The sequence below is a fragment of the Mirounga leonina genome, unplaced genomic scaffold (assembly GCF_011800145.1).
Source record: "Mirounga leonina isolate KUSES-001 unplaced genomic scaffold, KU_Mleo_1.0 Mir_224, whole genome shotgun sequence".
Lineage (NCBI taxonomy): Eukaryota > Metazoa > Chordata > Mammalia > Carnivora > Phocidae > Mirounga > Mirounga leonina.
This window is the reverse complement of record NW_023270615.1, coordinates 2,443,500-2,460,189: the sequence shown is the minus strand read 5'-3', so window position 1 is coordinate 2,460,189 and position 16,690 is coordinate 2,443,500. Positions and strand designations below refer to the sequence as shown.

At 40.1% G+C, this 16,690-nt stretch overlaps 1 protein-coding gene across 1 annotated transcript in view; it reads right to left on the bottom strand.

Annotated features, from left to right (window-relative positions):
* GNA14 (G protein subunit alpha 14) overlaps window positions 1-16,690 on the bottom strand; it is an 89,353-nt gene extending 72,663 nt beyond the window's left edge. Inside the window, exon 1 of the mRNA XM_035029015.1 lies at window positions 16,512-16,690. Coding sequence (XP_034884906.1) covers window positions 16,512-16,658 — 147 coding nt within the window. The 5' untranslated portion in view covers window positions 16,659-16,690. The remainder of the gene's footprint in view (window positions 1-16,511) is intronic.

Genomic DNA, 16,690 nt, shown 5'->3' with positions numbered 1-16,690 from the left:
GGTTGGGTCCTACTCCTGACCTTTGCCCTTTCTTCTGTGCTGTTAGAGACCAGGAGACCTTGGGGGTGAAATCTGGGGTCTTCCAGAGCTAATGATTACCTTATGGGGAGTCTCCCACATTCTGTCTCAGTATTAGAAAGCTTACATGACTCTGTAATGAGCCACATTCTCTACTCTCGGCTTTGGCAATAACACATGATTATTTTGGTTACCATATGCCTTACTTGTTGTATTTCTCAGTTACCTCAGAACTTGGTTGGTGAAGAAGGTATGATTTGCCGAGTCTCTCTTTTATCTCATAAACAAGCCACTCTTCCCCACAGCACCATTTTTTGGCCCTATTTGATTCCAAAACAGCTGCCTGGTGATTCAGCTTAAAAAGAGTCATTGCCAGTGACCTAACTTTGACAGGCAGAGTACATCTGCAGTTCACCAAATGCATTTCAAGAGCTGCACTGGTCAATCCCAAGTTTCTTATACCGGACTACTGAAGACTATGCAAGGCTTCTTAATTATCCTGCCATTCAGAAGCAATATTTCCAAAGGCCAAATATCTCTTTGCAAGAAGAAAAACATGGCTATGTTGACTATCTGTTCCTTTTTGCCCAGTATCACAATCCCAAAAGCAAGGAAGCAAAAAAGAATCATAGGAAAGAAGAGTTCAGTCATCCTCTGGGAAATTGTGGTATCACCCATGGACAAAGCTCTAACACTGTGTTAAATTTATGATAGTATCTTCACAGAAGCTTTTAATGTCACTTCACAATTATTGAGCCCAAAGGGATGCAGAGATCAATAGGACATGATTCCAATCTCAAAGAACCCCTACTCTGAAGTAGAAGAGATGCATAATTAAAGAATCATAACGTAATATGGTAAATGTAAGGTATTATAGGGACACTGGAAAGAGCGACTAACCCAAGGGACCATGGAAGAGAGAGATTGTCAAGGTTTGCTACAGTATTGGATGGCTTATTCAAGTTGAATAAATAAAGTTACCTATTTATGAGTGCAGAGGGAATTGGTGGCAGGATGTTCAAACAGATGGAGAAAATGAGCAAAAAGAGGCATGGGATATGTAAGAGATTACAGTCCATTAGGGAGGACCGATGAGGCTGTAAAGTGTCAGAGCCAAGTTCAGAACAGACTAGAATGGGCCCCTAAGATCACCTGCATGGGCTTATAAAAAAAAAACCTGCTATAGCAATTAGCAGAAAGGGTTTTGGCAAACCGGCCAGCATCCTTGTCACACAGTGGAGCTACCAAGATGCACATAAACAGACATGGTCCTGGGTTTTCATGGAGCTTCCATTCTGGAGGAGGACAAAAAAAGACTTGGCTAGGAAAGGAGAGAAGTGAAGATCAGAGAGAAGAGTGTATGTAAAGTCCAGGACTTGAAGGAGTGTTGTCAATACCAGGCCAAAAGAGAGGACGTCACTGTGGTTGGGGCTGAATGAGCAAGCACCAGAGTAGCAGAAACGCTGTTGCTGCCAAGAGCCATAATGCTTGTTCAAAAAAAAAAAAAAAAAAAAAAAATCTGGTCTGTATTACTGGGTTGGTTTCTTTTTAATGCTAAATCTACGATGTAACAACTTGAAATTTCTGATGCCTTCCCCCCTAGAATTTTAAAAATCAGGTTTTTGCTTTGTTCTGTCACCATCTTTGAGAGCTGGAGGAAACAGGCATGAATACATCACTGCTTTTGAGGCACTCAGAGTGAGCTGGGACAGCCAGCCATGGAACAGCCTCACGGTATGGGGAGAGAGAGAAGCACTCATCAAGGCATGTGGCACATGCCCTGGGGACATGAGGGAGCCATTGAGGACTTAAGGGCCACTGGGAGACCTTCACTCAGGAGACCTATTTCAAGGGAAACAGACTTTTAAATCCTTAAAACCCTAAGATTCTAAATGAGTTGTCCATTTTACCTTCTCTTTGGCCTTTCATTTAGAGAGTTCTTTTAGCTTGTGCCAAACGAATATGGATGAAGTGCCTACTACTGCTATGGGCTGGGTCTTTACTTTGAAGTTTCCTAGGTGAAAATGGCTATTAGGCAATACCAGCCATTCACATTACTGTCTACCGGCAGAAGTACCACCCACTCAGAAGCAAGGAAGCAAAATTATCGTCCAGTTTTTCATAACTAAATTAAGGGAGGACAACAGTGACAAGGGTCATTGCTGGCAGGCAGGCAGGCAGGCAGGCAGGCAGGAAGGAAGGAAGGAAGGCAGGCAGGCAAGCAAGCAAAAAGAAAGAAGGAAAAAGCAAACCTTTCTTTTTGAGTGAGGAAGTCAAGAAATCACCAGAAATAGCATCATTTGTTAGGAAAGATTCTCCAATCCTTTAAGTTTGTCATTAAAAAAATTTTTTTAAAGGAATCAAGCAACTTGAGAGACATTACATGAATTCTGCCTTATCCTTCCACTTTTTTTTTTTAAGATTTCATTTTATTTATTTGAGAGAGAGAACACAAGAGGGGGTAGGGTCAGAGGGAGAAGCAGACTCCCCGCTAAGCAGGGAGCATGATGTGGGACTCGATCTCGGGACGCTGGGATCGTGACCCGAGCTGAAGGCAGTCACTTAACCAACTGAGCCACTCAGGCACCCTCCACTTTTCTGACCAACAATTTCTATGAGGGGTGTTCTTGTCCACAGATGCTTGTTCTCATGGTGATTTGGGTGAAGAGCAGGACATGTGGATGCCAGCACATGCAGGAAGGAGGGTCATTCATTCATTCATTATTTCAAAAATAGAGATTAAAGACCTAAAAATTGGTATTATCCTCAGAAAGGCAGTGAGAACCTATCTGCAAACCACACACATTCTGGAACATGGATTTCCTCATGTTAAGTCTGGTCTATGTGTCTTTCCAGTATTTTTTATTGCATCTGGGAAAAAAACTCCTGGATTATATGAAATAAAACAGCCTATGTAGATATATAAACATCGTGCTTCAGTGAGGATGCAAATAGAAACAGAAATGAAGGAGGAGAAATAATAACTGACACCACAGAAATACAAAGGATTATACGAGAATATTGTGAAAGGTTTGTTGTATGCCAACAAACTGGACAGTCTAGAAGAAATGGATAAATTTCTAAAAACAGCTAGCCTTCCAAAACTGAATCAGGAAAAAACAGAAAATTTAAACATAGCGGTTACTAGCAATAAAATTGAATCAGATATTAAAAAACTCCCCAAAAACAGAAGTCCAGGACCAGGACCACAGGTAAATTCTATCAAACATTTAAAGAAAAGTTAATACCTATTCTTCTCAAACTATTCCAAAAAACAGAAGAGGAAGGAAAGCTTACAAATTCATTCAATGAGGCCAACATTACCCTGTTACCAATACCAGATAAAGATACTACAACAAAAGAAAACTACAGATCAATGTCTCTGATGAACACAGATATAAAAATCCTCAACAGAACACTAGCAAACCAAATCCAATGATGCATTTTAAAAAACCATCTTTTTTGATTTGGTTGAGCATCTTGACTCTTGATTTGGGCTCAGGTCATGATCTTGTGGTCTTGAGATTGGACCCTGTGTCAGGCTCTGCTCTCAGTGGGGAGTCTGCTTGAGATTCTTTCCCTCTGCCCCTCCCCCAATTCTTGTGCACTCTTTCTATAAAATAAATAAATTTAAATAATAATAATAAATCACCACCATGATCAAGAGGGATTTATTCCAGGGATGCAAAGATGATTCAATATTCACAAATCTATCAACATGATACATCACATTAAGGAAAAAGGATAAAAACCATATGATCATCTCAAAAGATACAGAATAAGCATTTGACAAAGTACAACATCCATTCCTGATAAAACTCTCAATAAACTAGGGCTTGAGGGACCATACCTCAACATAATAAAGGCCATATATGAAAAACCTACAGCTACAGCTAGTATCATACTCAATGATAAAAAACTAAGAGCTTTTCCCCTAAAATTAGGAACAGGGCAAGAAAGTCAACTCTTACCACTTTTATTCAACATAGTACTGGAAGTCCTAGCCATAGCAATCAGACAAGAAATAAAATACATCTGAATTGGTAAGAAAGAAGTATTTGCAGATGACATGATAATATATACAGAAAACCCTATAGACTCTACCAAAAAGCTACTAGCACTGATAAATGAATTCAGTATAGTTTCAGGACACAAAATTAATATACAGAAATCGGTTGCACTTCTAAACACTAATAATGAAGTAGGAGAAAGAGAAATTAAGAAAACAATCCCATTTACAATTGCACTGAAAAGAAAAAATACCTAAGAATAAACTTAACCAAGGAGGTGAAAGACCTGTACTCTGAACATTATAAAACACTGATGAAAGAAATTGAAGATGACATAAACAAATGGAAAGACATCCCATGCTCATGGATTGGAAGAACCAGTACTGCTGAAATGTCCACACTAACCAAAGCAATCTACAGATTTAATGTAATCCCTATCAAAATACCAACATTTTCCACAGAACTAGAATAAATAATCCTACAATTTGTATGGAACCACAAAAGACCCCAAAGAGCCAAAGCAATCTTGAAAAAGAACAAAGCCAGAGGTGTCACAATCCTAGATTTCAAGATATACTATAAAGCCACAGTAATCAAAACAGTATGGTACTAACACCAAAGTAGACACATAGATCAGGTGAAAAGAATAGAGACCCCAGAAATAAACTCATGCTTATATGGTTAATTTATTTATGATAAAGGATCCAAAGATGTACAATGGGGAAAAGACCATCTTTTCAATACATGGTGCTGGGAAAACTGAACCCTTAATGTGAAAAAAACCAAACAAACAGAAATTCGGCCACTTTCTAATACCATACACAAAAATAAACTCAAAATGGATTAAAGACCTAAATGTGAGATCTGAAACCATAAAAATCCTAGAAAAAAATATAGGCAGTAATCTCTTTGACATCAACCATCACGTTTCTCTAGATGTCTCCTCTCGCAAGGCAAACAAATGCAAAATTGAACTGCAGGAATGAATGAATGAATGAATGAATGAATGAATGAATGAATGAATGAATGAATATAAAAAACTACTGGAACTATATCAAAATAAAAAGCTTTTACACAGCAAAGGAAACATCAACAAAAAGGCAACCTACTGAATGGGAGAAGATATCCTCAAATGATGTATCTGATAAGGGGTTAATATCCAAATATAAAGAACTTATACAACTCAACACCAAAGAACCCCCAAATAATTCTATTAAAAATGGGCAGAGGACCTGAATAGACATTTTTCTAAAGAATACATATAGATGGCCAACAGACACAGGAAAAGATGCCCAACATCACTAATCATCAGGGAAAGGCAAATCAAAACCATGATATAACCTCACACTTGTCAGAATGGCTAAAATAAAAAAAAATAAGTGTTGCTGAGGATGTGGAGAGAAAGGAACCCTCATGCATTGTTGAGAAGAAAGCAGATTGGTGCAACCACTGTGGGAAACAGTATGGAGGCTCCTCAAAAAATTAAAAATAGGGGCACCTGGGTGACTCAGTCGTTAAGCATCTGCCTTCGGCTCAGGTCATGATCCCAGGATCCTGGGATCGAGCCCCACATCTGGCTCCCTGCTAGGCGGGAAGCCTGCTTCTCCCTCTCCCTCTCCCCCTGCTTGTGTTCCCTCTCTCACTGTGTCTCTCTCTGTCAAATAAATAAATAAACGGGCGCCTGGATGGCTCAGTTGGTTAAGCGACTGCCATCGGTTCAGGTCATGATCCCAGGGTCCTGGGATCGAGTCCCCCACATCGGGCTCCCGGCTCAGCGGGGAGCCTGCTTCTCCCTCTGATCCTCTCCTCTCTCATGCTGTTTCTCGCTTGCTCTCTAATAAATAAATAAATAAAATCTTTAAAAAAAAAATGATATATTTAAGGGCGCCTGGGTGGCTCAGTTGGTTAAGCGACTGCCTTCGGCTCAGGTCATGATCATGGAGTCCCAGGATCGAGTCCCACATCGGGCTCCCTGCTCGGCAGGGAGTCTGCTTCTCCCTCTGACCCTCCCCCCTCTCATCCTCTCTCTCTCTTTCTCTCTCCTAAATAAATAAAATCTTTAAAAATAAATAAAATAAATAAATAAAATCTTAAAAAAAAAATTAAAAATAGAATTACCATATGATCCAGTACTTCCACTACTGGGTATTTGCCCAAAGAAAACAAAACACTAATTGGAAAAGATATATGCACCCCTATGTTTATTGCAGCATTATTTACAATAGCCAAGATATGGAAGCAACTCAAGTGTCCATCGATAGGTAAATATATAAATAAGATGTGGTACCTGTATGTACACACACACACACACACACACACACACGCCATGGAATATTAAAAAGCATGAGATCTTGCCATTTGCAACAACATGGATGGACCTAGAGGGTATAATGCTAAATAAAATAAGTCATTCAGCAAAAGACAGGTATCTTACGATTTTTCTCTTACGTGGAATTTAAGGAACAAAGAAAGAAAGACAGAAAAAAAGACTCAAACACAGAGAATTGGTGGTTGCCAGAGGGAGGGAGGTGGGGGGGGTGAAATAGATAAAGAGGATTAAGAGTACACTTACCGTGAGGAGCACTGCGTAATGTATAGAACCGTTGAAACATTACATTGTAAACCTGAAACTAACACTGTATGTTAACTATACCTCAATAAAAATAATTGTACTTTGATGCTAAGTCTTATTAACTAAGAAGTTAATAAAGTAATAACTTCTTTTTAATTTTGATGGAAAAAGTAACATGTTCAAGACATTGCAGAATATGATTTTTTTGCTTTTGAAGATTGGTTACCCATATATTTACATTTCCTATTATCACCAGGAGCCAATATTGCCCTCAGCTGAGAAAAGAAATAAAAACACTGAAAGCTTTGGTGATCTGCCCAAGGCTATTAAGGATGTAAATGACAGGCAGGGCAGGAATTCAATTTTATGTCAGCTATTGTCTCATTCCGGTATACCAGGAGCTAACTTGACCTTGGAAAGAAAGACTTTCCTGTTTGGGGTAATTATTAACATTGTTAGGGCTCTACACATCAACTGATTAAAATCATGATGATCATGAAGATGATAAACCCTAAAGTGAAGCCTCCACACAACTCAACAGGAAGACAATCCATGTCAACACAAAGCAGAAGTACAATGGGAGGGAGGCAGGAGTTCAGGGCCCTGGGGGACGGGATGGTCACTGATCAACCACAATGGTCTCCCACACACGCCATTCATTATTCAACTGCCTCCCTTGCTCTCAGTATAAAAGAAAGAGAGGGAACTCAGAGGCACCCAAAATAAAATCAGCGTTGTTCCAATCATCCTCAACCTTTTTGCAACTAACCACACTTCAATTATTTAAGTGGTTAAAAAATTAGAAGTTGGTTTTTCTAGATTTTAAAAAAGTCATTTTTCTCCCTTTAGTAAATTATTATACACTCACATACAAAAGCAATTTCCTAACCAGATCCTGAAAATGGCCAAGTTAAACACACCCATATCTTTACCTCTAATTATAGATAGAAAGTGCCAAAATATTTTAAGATTTGATTTAGGCAAAATACAAAGTAACAGTAATGACGTGGAGCTACTTTAGAATACTTTAGGTCATTTTTAATTAAACCCAACAGAGTTTTAGGTGTTAGAAATCAAGAGGAAGTACATGACATGCAATGTCTCAAAGCTCCCTGGAAATATCCAAAAGGAAGTGTCAATGGAAAAAAAAAAAAAAAAGCCAACTGTTCTGGCTTCTAACAAACATGGGTTTTACTCTAAAGGTATGTTTGTTTGTAAACACACCTATGCACCTGCATGCACTCATGCAAACACACACAACCTTTCAATAATTTATTTCTGGGGCGCCTGGGTGGCTCAGTCGTTAAGCGCCTGCCTTCAGTTCAGGTCATGGTCCCAAGGTCCTGGGATCGAGCCCCGCATCCGGCTCTCTGCTCAGTGGGAAGCCTGCTTTTCCCTCTCCCACTCCCCCTGCTTGTGTTCCCTCTCTCGCTGTCTCTGTCAAATAAATAAAATCTTTAAAAATAATAATAATTTATTTCTGTTGGAGTCATTACTGTATCCCATTTGAGTTCCCCCCACCCTCAATAAAAGCTTTTAATACAGACAGGATACTCTCTAGAATGTTTTGCCTGGGATAATATTGCAGAGCTTATTAACCAGTTAATAAGAAAATCTATGTCTAAATTCAAAAATAGGGGCGCCTGGGTGGCTCAGTCGTTAAGTTTCTGCCTTCGGCCCAGGGTCCTGGGATGGAGCCCCGCATCGGGTCCCTGCTCTGCGGGAAGCCTGCTTCTCCCTCTCCCACTCCCCCCTGCTTGTGTTCCTTCTCTCGCTGTGTCTCTCTCTGTCAAATAAATAAATAAAATCTTAAAAAAAAAAAAAAGAAAGAAAAGGAAAAAAAGTATAAAAAAACAAAAATAACAGAACATGTGACTCCATTGGCAGGATTCCAATAAAAACCCAGGGATGTTTTGTCACGTGTATACGGCATTCCTTCATCAGTGAAGTAACTGGCTGTTCAGAGAAGGCAGGTGTGAGAAGAGTTCAGGGTCATCACACCTGTCACCTCTCTACCAACAGAAAATGAGGATGCAGCTCTGCCAAGAGGAACAGTTGTGAAGGACTTTAGATCTAACAAGGAAGATCTAACACTGAGGATCATTCTAGCTTTTATTACAGAGTTTGAATCATGATGGTGTTTGAACATCACATGTTCACCTTTATATTTTAGGATAACAACAAAGTTGGATGCAATTCAAAAGACTCAAGGCAAATATTTCACACATGTTGGGTGGATGAATAGAGGTTCGACGAGACTGATGGTCTGGTTTCCGGTTTGGTTTCTGGATTGTTTGTAACTTTGTGAGATTTCCCCTTTTCACCAGGTTTTTTAAAGCATTTCTTTGGATGTGCTAAGTTCATACTTAGCCTTGAGGTAAGGGAAGAAATGAGTATCTCAATGGCCAAATCAATCTCATTGGCCCCAAACCTTCCTCAACTTCCAAGCCAGGCTAAAGGGATAGTGGGGTTAGTTTTACCTGTGATGGTGATAAAGGAGATAAAGGAGAAACCCAGTTCTTTCTCCATCTTATGCTTTCCTGTTTTCCAAACTCTTACATTTCAAGCTCTGATTACAGCAATTTTCACAGTAAAGTCAACACTGCTTAATCAGAGAACTATTGGCATAAATGGAAAAACTCCAGCCCAGGATTTTGGTGGAGAATTTCTTGTTGTTGTTATGACACTAGCTAGAACTCCAAGTTCTTAGTAAGGAGAAAAATGTACCATGCGATTTTTAATATCCAATGGGACACAGAAAGAAAGAGACTGAATTTAACATTTGCCAGAGAACCAGCAACCCTGGGCTACAGCCAAAGTCTGAACATTGGCCTCCCTGTTCCCAGAAGCTTATGCAGAAGTTGACTTTTCAAACTGGATGAGGAAGTGGGACTGAAAAATATATTTAAACAGATGTTTTAAAAATTAGAAAATAAGAGGGTCTTAAAATACTTCAAGCTCTGAGAAACTCGTCTATAAAAAAGTGGCAGAAGTTGACCATTTTCACTTAACTGTGCCTGATTTCCTCACAGGAGTCTTTAATAGACCGATCTGAAACTTCAGGCCCTTGCTTTCTGAGGATGATGTTAAGGTGGAGTTGTTCCATACATACAGATATGAAGCATTATCAAACCTCCTTTTGGCATTAAAAAAAAGTAATGACCCTGATCCTGCCCCATAAATACTAGACTTCTTTAATGTGAAGTTGGATATTTGATGTTTAAGCTGTATACCTAGAGAATTACCATCTCAATAAATAAAGTATCTATTAAAGATGAGTAAAAATATTTAACTACTTCATTTCCTAGTGTAGAATCTCCACTTACAACATGTAAGGTATTTTTACTTCAAACATCATCTATGCCTTGAGCAGATTATCAACCTGACCTGCATCCCTGATTCTTTACTGACCAAAAAAGAAATGATCATTTCTGCATAAACAATAGTAGGAAAAGGAGGATGAGAAAGCACCAGTGCCATGACTTCCAGAGATTAAGATATAGCCCCTTCTTCTTCCCTGACCCTCGACCCAATCTCTGGAAGCTCTTGGCCTGAGACTGGCTGTGCTAGGCCCCTGTAAAACCCAAAGGAGACAGAGAGTCTGCCCTGAAATCATATAGGTCACCTGGAGATGCTACCATCCCAAAACTCATCAAGGCAGCCGACTGAGCTGGACAAAACAAACATCCCCAATGCCAGCCATTCAATTCACCCTCTGGTGGAGATTAAGCAGGTCATTCCATGGAAAACATTACCGGAAGTCTCCCTCCTCATTATGGAAAGATTGATAGGAAAGCAGAACCCAGCTTGAACACTTCCAAATAATGTTAAGTTGGTTCTCAACCGTGGGTGCCTAATCAGAAGCACTGGGGAAGCTTCTAAAAGTCAATCTCAAAGCTCATCAAAAACTAATGATGTATTGTACGGTGACTAACATAATACAATTAAATTAAAAAATTAAAAATTAAAAAAAAATAAAAGGTCAGGCCACATTCCAAGAATACTTAGCTTTGACTCTCTGCAGGTGGTACCTGGATGACAGCAGCAAATCTCCCCAGGTGATTCCAAAGTGCAGCCAAGACTGAGGACTATTTCCAACGTCCTTTGGCCTGATAAACCCAGCAGTCAGGAGACAGCGACGTGGGTGCCAAAACTCAAGACACTGAACCAGTGATAAAGGCGTACCTGTTACCTGCAGAACTTCCATCAGAACCAGCAGAAGTCCTGTGAGTCAATTCCACACCCCCCAACCCCCAACCCTACAATTCAGCTGTGGTTGGCAGGATGGCCCAAGCCCATCCTCTCAACTGTGCCTTGGAATTCAGCAAAAGCAACCAATGGAAGACTAAGATGCTTTTTTGAAGGGAATTTCAGACCTCACACATTTAGAAACACTGAATCATAAATTAGGCACTTGGCGTGGAATGGCAGGCAAAATCGTCCTCTTATTGCTTAATGATTAACTCTCCTTTTTAAAAATGTCGTTTTTGTGATGAGCCCTTGCAATTAGTTGTGCATAATTACATGCAAATAGGAGGGGACCCCAGTGTAGTGAAGAGCTCTCCTAAGTAGGAAGGCAGGGAAGAAGCTGGAGTCAGCCGCCTAAGAGCCCGTAGACCTTACTCCTTTTTCCAGGGATCATTGACTAAAGAACGAAAAGGCTTTTGAGAAGTCAGGCAGAGCTGTCCTTTGCCCTTGGGAAATGCTCAGTCTCCATCATCCACACAGATTCTGCAGAACCTTTAGAAGGATAGAAAGTATTTCCTTTACTGCAGGACAGGCCTAGAATGAGAATTTCCCAAGCTGGACACACTACAAACAGCAAAAAATATGAAGCTCTCAGGCTTCAGTGAAATCATCACTAGTAAACATGAGTTATATACGGACTCCAATTTAGGAGCCCTGCCACTGATTACTTTTGTAATATTTATTCAAAAAGTCATAAATTCTACTATGTGCTCATACGACACTCTTGAGACATTCATGAAAATTAAGGCTTATCAACACAGTGAGCAAACACATATGAATCATTTCTTAAAAAAAAAAAAAGTCAAAGTATAAGAAAATAATCTTCCAGGCTATATATCTTAATTGAAAAAAAAACAAAAAAAACATGTTGGTTAAAAACCAAACGCTGAACTGAATTTCTGATAAAATTCCTTTCATAAGCAGCCTATCGAGTAATAGGCAAAGATTTTTAACAACCTAGCTGAGCAATTAAATGGCTAACATTTAAAATAAGACCCTCTGGGGTGCCTCAGTGGCTCAGATGGTTAAGCGTCTGCCTTCGGCTCAGGTCATGATCCCAGGGTCCTGGGATCGAGTCCCCCATCGGGCTCCCTGCCCCTTGGGGAGCCTGGTTCTCCCTCTGCCTCTCTCTCTCTGTCTCTCATGAATAAATAAATAAAATCTTAAAATAAAATAAGACCCTCTAGGGGCATCTGGGTGGCTCAGTCCATAGAGCGTCCAACTCTTGATCTCAGGGTCCTAAGTTCAAGCCCACACTGGGTGTGGAGCCTACTTTAAATAAATAAATATTCCCTAATCACTTAATTCTTTCCTACATACTTTAAAGAAAGTGTTCCCACCTCTGAAAAAACAAGATAATGGAATTAAATAGTAATAAGCAAGGAAAGGATTGCTCAGACTGTAAAACAAAAAGCTCCTTAAGGTTCTATTCCTCTCCCTCCTAATCATTTGTTGCAAGTGATGCAATACTTGGTAAAGAACACATGTACCATGCTTCCTAAACTCATGATTTAATACATGAACACTAATCATTTTATTATCTTATGATCTGAGCATGGTACTTTGTTACAGTTTCACCTTTGGAATCGGGAAAGGAAAAATTCATTTTTCACAGAAAAAATTATTCGGCAAACAACAAAGAAGGAATGGACAACAAAGACCTAAGCAAGTAATATTAGAAACAATAAGTCCATTTTTGGTTTTTGAATTTGCCCCAGTAATAATCTTGTATTTCTGGAGTGCCATTCCATTTGCAGAGCACTTCCTTTTGCTCATGTTGGCTTAGGAAATAGATAGAGCATGTGTTGTCTGCATTTAACATTTGGGACAATGTAAGACCAGGTAGGTTACATGGCCTCCCCGAGGACTAGGGTGCGCAGCCACGGCCTACAGATAAAATCCACTCGTGGCCTGTTTTTGTATGGCTCATAATGTAAATAGTATTTACATTTTGCAAATAGAGTTTCCAAGTGAGCCCACTCACTCGTTGGCACCTCTCTTATGGGTGATTTTGCACTATGACAGCAGAGCAGAAAAGAGACTATATGGCCCTGAAAGCCAGAAATATTTATTCTCTGGCCCTTTACAGAAAAAGATTGCTGACTCTTGTCCAAGACCCACAGGGGAGCCACGAACAGAGTCCAGATTTTTGAGAGCCAATCCAGTGTTCTTTCTACTCAACTTTGTGACTCTCTGTAAGCCTGTGGTCCATCCCAAGCATTTTTTTGAGGGATAAGAGGAAGTTCACAAAGCATAAGTGTAGGTACTTGGAATAGAAAGAAAGAAGGCATTGAGAAGGGAGCCAGATAACAGCAAATGAGGAGGCGACAGGAGAGGAATCTGATGCCAGCAGAGACCATATCCAGAATCTCACCTGATTTAGATGATTTAAATGATGAGATTTGGAAACTTCTGAGTTGAGATTTCAGTTAGATTTGAGACTTAGAGTTCATGCTGGAATGGGACAAATATATTTTGCATGTGGAATTAACATGAATGGGGGGGCAAAGGGCAGACTGTACTGGGTTGAATAATGTCCCCCTAAAATTCATGCCAGCCCCATACCTCAGAAAGTAACTTTATTTAGAAATAGTAATAAGCAAGGAAAGGATTGCTCGGACTGTAAAACAAAGAAATAGTAACTTTATTTAGAAACCTTTGTAGGTATAATCAAGTTCTGATGAGGTCATCCTTGGGATGAGGGTGGGCTCTAATCCAATGATTGGTCTCCTTATAAGAAGAGGGAAATTTGGACACAAAGAGGGGAATGCCATGAGAACAGAGTCACACAGGAGAGAACTCTATGTGACAACAGGCAGGGACTGGAGTGACATGTTTACAAGCCAAAGGGTTCCAAGGATATCTAGCACCACCAGAAACTAGGAGAGAAGCATGAAACATAGGCTTCCTCAGAGCCTCCAGGTGGAACCAATCAACCTTGACTTCAGGCTCCAGCCTCCAGAACCATGAAAGAATGTGTTTCCATTTTAAGCCACCCTGTTTAAGGTACTTTATTACAGCAACCCTAGGAAACTAACGCAGATTAGTGGTCAAGAGGAGTGGCCTTTGAAGAAGAATCAAGACCAAGAGAAAAGGAGGAAGTCGTGGAGCGCCAAACCCCATAAAGAAGTTCTTGTTTAAAACATAAACTCAGAGTACCTCTAGAAGACCTTGGTGGAAAACAAAATGAAACAGAAACCCAGAGTCCCTGATGATTCGATCTAATTGGGTTTTACAAACACATGTTGCCAAGGTAAGCAGAACTGACTAACATTTAAGCTTTTTCTTCCCAGTGGATCTGTTTACAAGCCCATCCCCTAAATTCCAGGCTTTCTCCCATCACCCCTCCATGAATGGGAAACAAAATGCATTTTACAACACAGGAAAATAGATTAACTAAAATCTCTGCAAGGATGTTCCTGACATACCTCTTTTCTGAAATAACCTGAAATTTCCACAGATGGCCTAATTTTTAAAATACTTTGTACAGTGGACCCTTGAACAATGCAAGAGTTGGGGCACCTACCCTGCACAGTCAAAAATCTGCATACAATTTTTGACTCCCCAAAAACTTAACTACATAGCCTGCTGTTGACCAGAAGCCTTACCAATAACAGTCGATTAACCCATATTTTGAACATCTGTTATATACTGTAGTCTTACAATAAAGAAGCTAAAGAAAATGTTAAGAAAATTATAAGGAAAATACATTTACAGTACTGTATTTATTGAAAAAATCTGCATGTAAGTGGACCTACACAGTTCAAACCCGTGTTGTTCAAGGGTCAACTGCATAAGTGATTAAAAAAGAATTACACACTTTTTTAAAGATTTATCTGAGAGTTGGGACACCTGGGTGGCTCAGTCGGTTAAGCATCTGCCTTCAGCTCAGGTCATGATCCCAGGGTCCTGGGATTGAGTCCTGAATTGGGCTCGCTGCTCAATGGGGAGCTTGCTTCTCCTTTTGCCTGCCCTGCCTGCCGCTCTCCCTGCTTGTGCTCTCTGCCTGACAAATCAATCAATCAATCAATCAAATCTTAAAAAAAAAAGATTTATCTGAGTGAGAGAGAGAGAGAGAGAGCATGAGCAGGGGGAGGGGCAGAAGGAGAGGAAAAAGGAGAGAATCTCAAGCAGATTCTCCACTGAGCACTGAGCCCAACACAGGGATCCATCTCAAGACCCTGAGATCATGACCTGAGCAGAAACCAAGAGTGGGCCGCTCAACCAACTGAGCCACCCAGGTGCCCCAGAATTGTACACTTTCAATCAGATACAATACATGTATCCAAACAATGTATCACAGAACCATCAGTCACTTCTAGAAACTCCCAATGGCTCAGTATGCACCTCTTACATTGCTTGGCACCAGATATTCTAAAGGCTAATTCTCCAACCAAACCCCACATACACACATTTTTCAGCACAACATTTTTGAAGGTTGAAACAAGATACATTCCTCCATTTCTTCAAAAGTGTAAGAAAATGGTGGTAAAGACATGAGGTTGCAAACACAATATAAAGGTAAGTCAAAAATTGGGTGCATCCTATGTTCCTATGCAATTCAGTCACTGAATAATAAAAAACTTAGATTGACTGCTTTGAAACTCTTTGTAGACCATATATAAAATATACATGAATACAGTTGCTACAAGTTCATGATAAAGTTGTCCTTGGGGGCCGCACTAAAGCAATGCTGGCACTTTAGCAGCTAAATTCTTTTTAGTAGACCCACAAGAGATTCATCTGAGACAGAGTATTCTTCTTTATCATGATGTCCTGTTGTATCTTGGTATCAATTATTTTAAATAAACTATTTTTGATCTAGATTCTTAATGAACTCAGAATTTTCCAGTGGATTTGCCTTCCAGTACACCATATACAATTGTTATTTGCCTCCTCCTCCCACATTCTTGTTTCATTATTTTCCTGTTTTGAAATATAATTGTATTTTTTTTAAGATTTTATTTATTTACTTGAGTGAGAGAGAGAGCACAAGGTGGGGGGTGGGGCCAAGGGAGAGGGACAAACAGACTCCCCACTGAGCAGGGAGCCCAATGCGGGACTCGATCCCAGGACCCCAGGATCATGACCTGAACCAAAGGCAGGCACTTAACCGACTGAGCCACGCAGGTACCCCTGAAACATAACTGTATTTTAAATAACCAGTGGTGATACCAAAACAAATACCAGCTTGATACTAGTACTTTATGAGAGCCTAATGCTAGTTGGGACATAAGCATCATGCTCCTAAACCATCACTTAGCTCCAAAAATAAAGAAAGAAAACCCACCGATAGCTCTGAGTGGTCTGCAGGGCATTCATGACACTATTTCCTAAGATTGGGCATTCTGGAAAAGCCCAAGATTTCTACTGTGCCAGTGGAGAAATTAATGGGGCATCTTAGCTGTACGAGTAAACGTATGTGTCTTCCTTTTCTCAGCACCCGAACAAATCAATCTAAATGCCTGCATTTCTGAATCACTGGGGACCACCACAATACTGTACAGAGCTAAAGTTCATCACATTCTTTGGAGTTTGAGCTCCAGAGCTTCTTTGGCTTCTGACCAAAGCACTCCGTCAATCTTTCTGTCCAAAGCCATATGCTATCTAGAGAAGGAAAGCATGCATCCACAAGTAGGGTCAATGCCCCTGCGGCGCTTTACCTTATTCTGCTCACACACGTACTGTATCCTCAGAGTGTCCATGGCTCTGATCATGGCTTGCATGGCGGTGAATATGTTTTGGTAAACCAGCTTCGTGAACCCCTTTCTATCTTCATCGCTGTAACCAGACCCATGGATGATTCTCATTTGCTTGATAAAGGTGCTTTTGCCACTTTCAC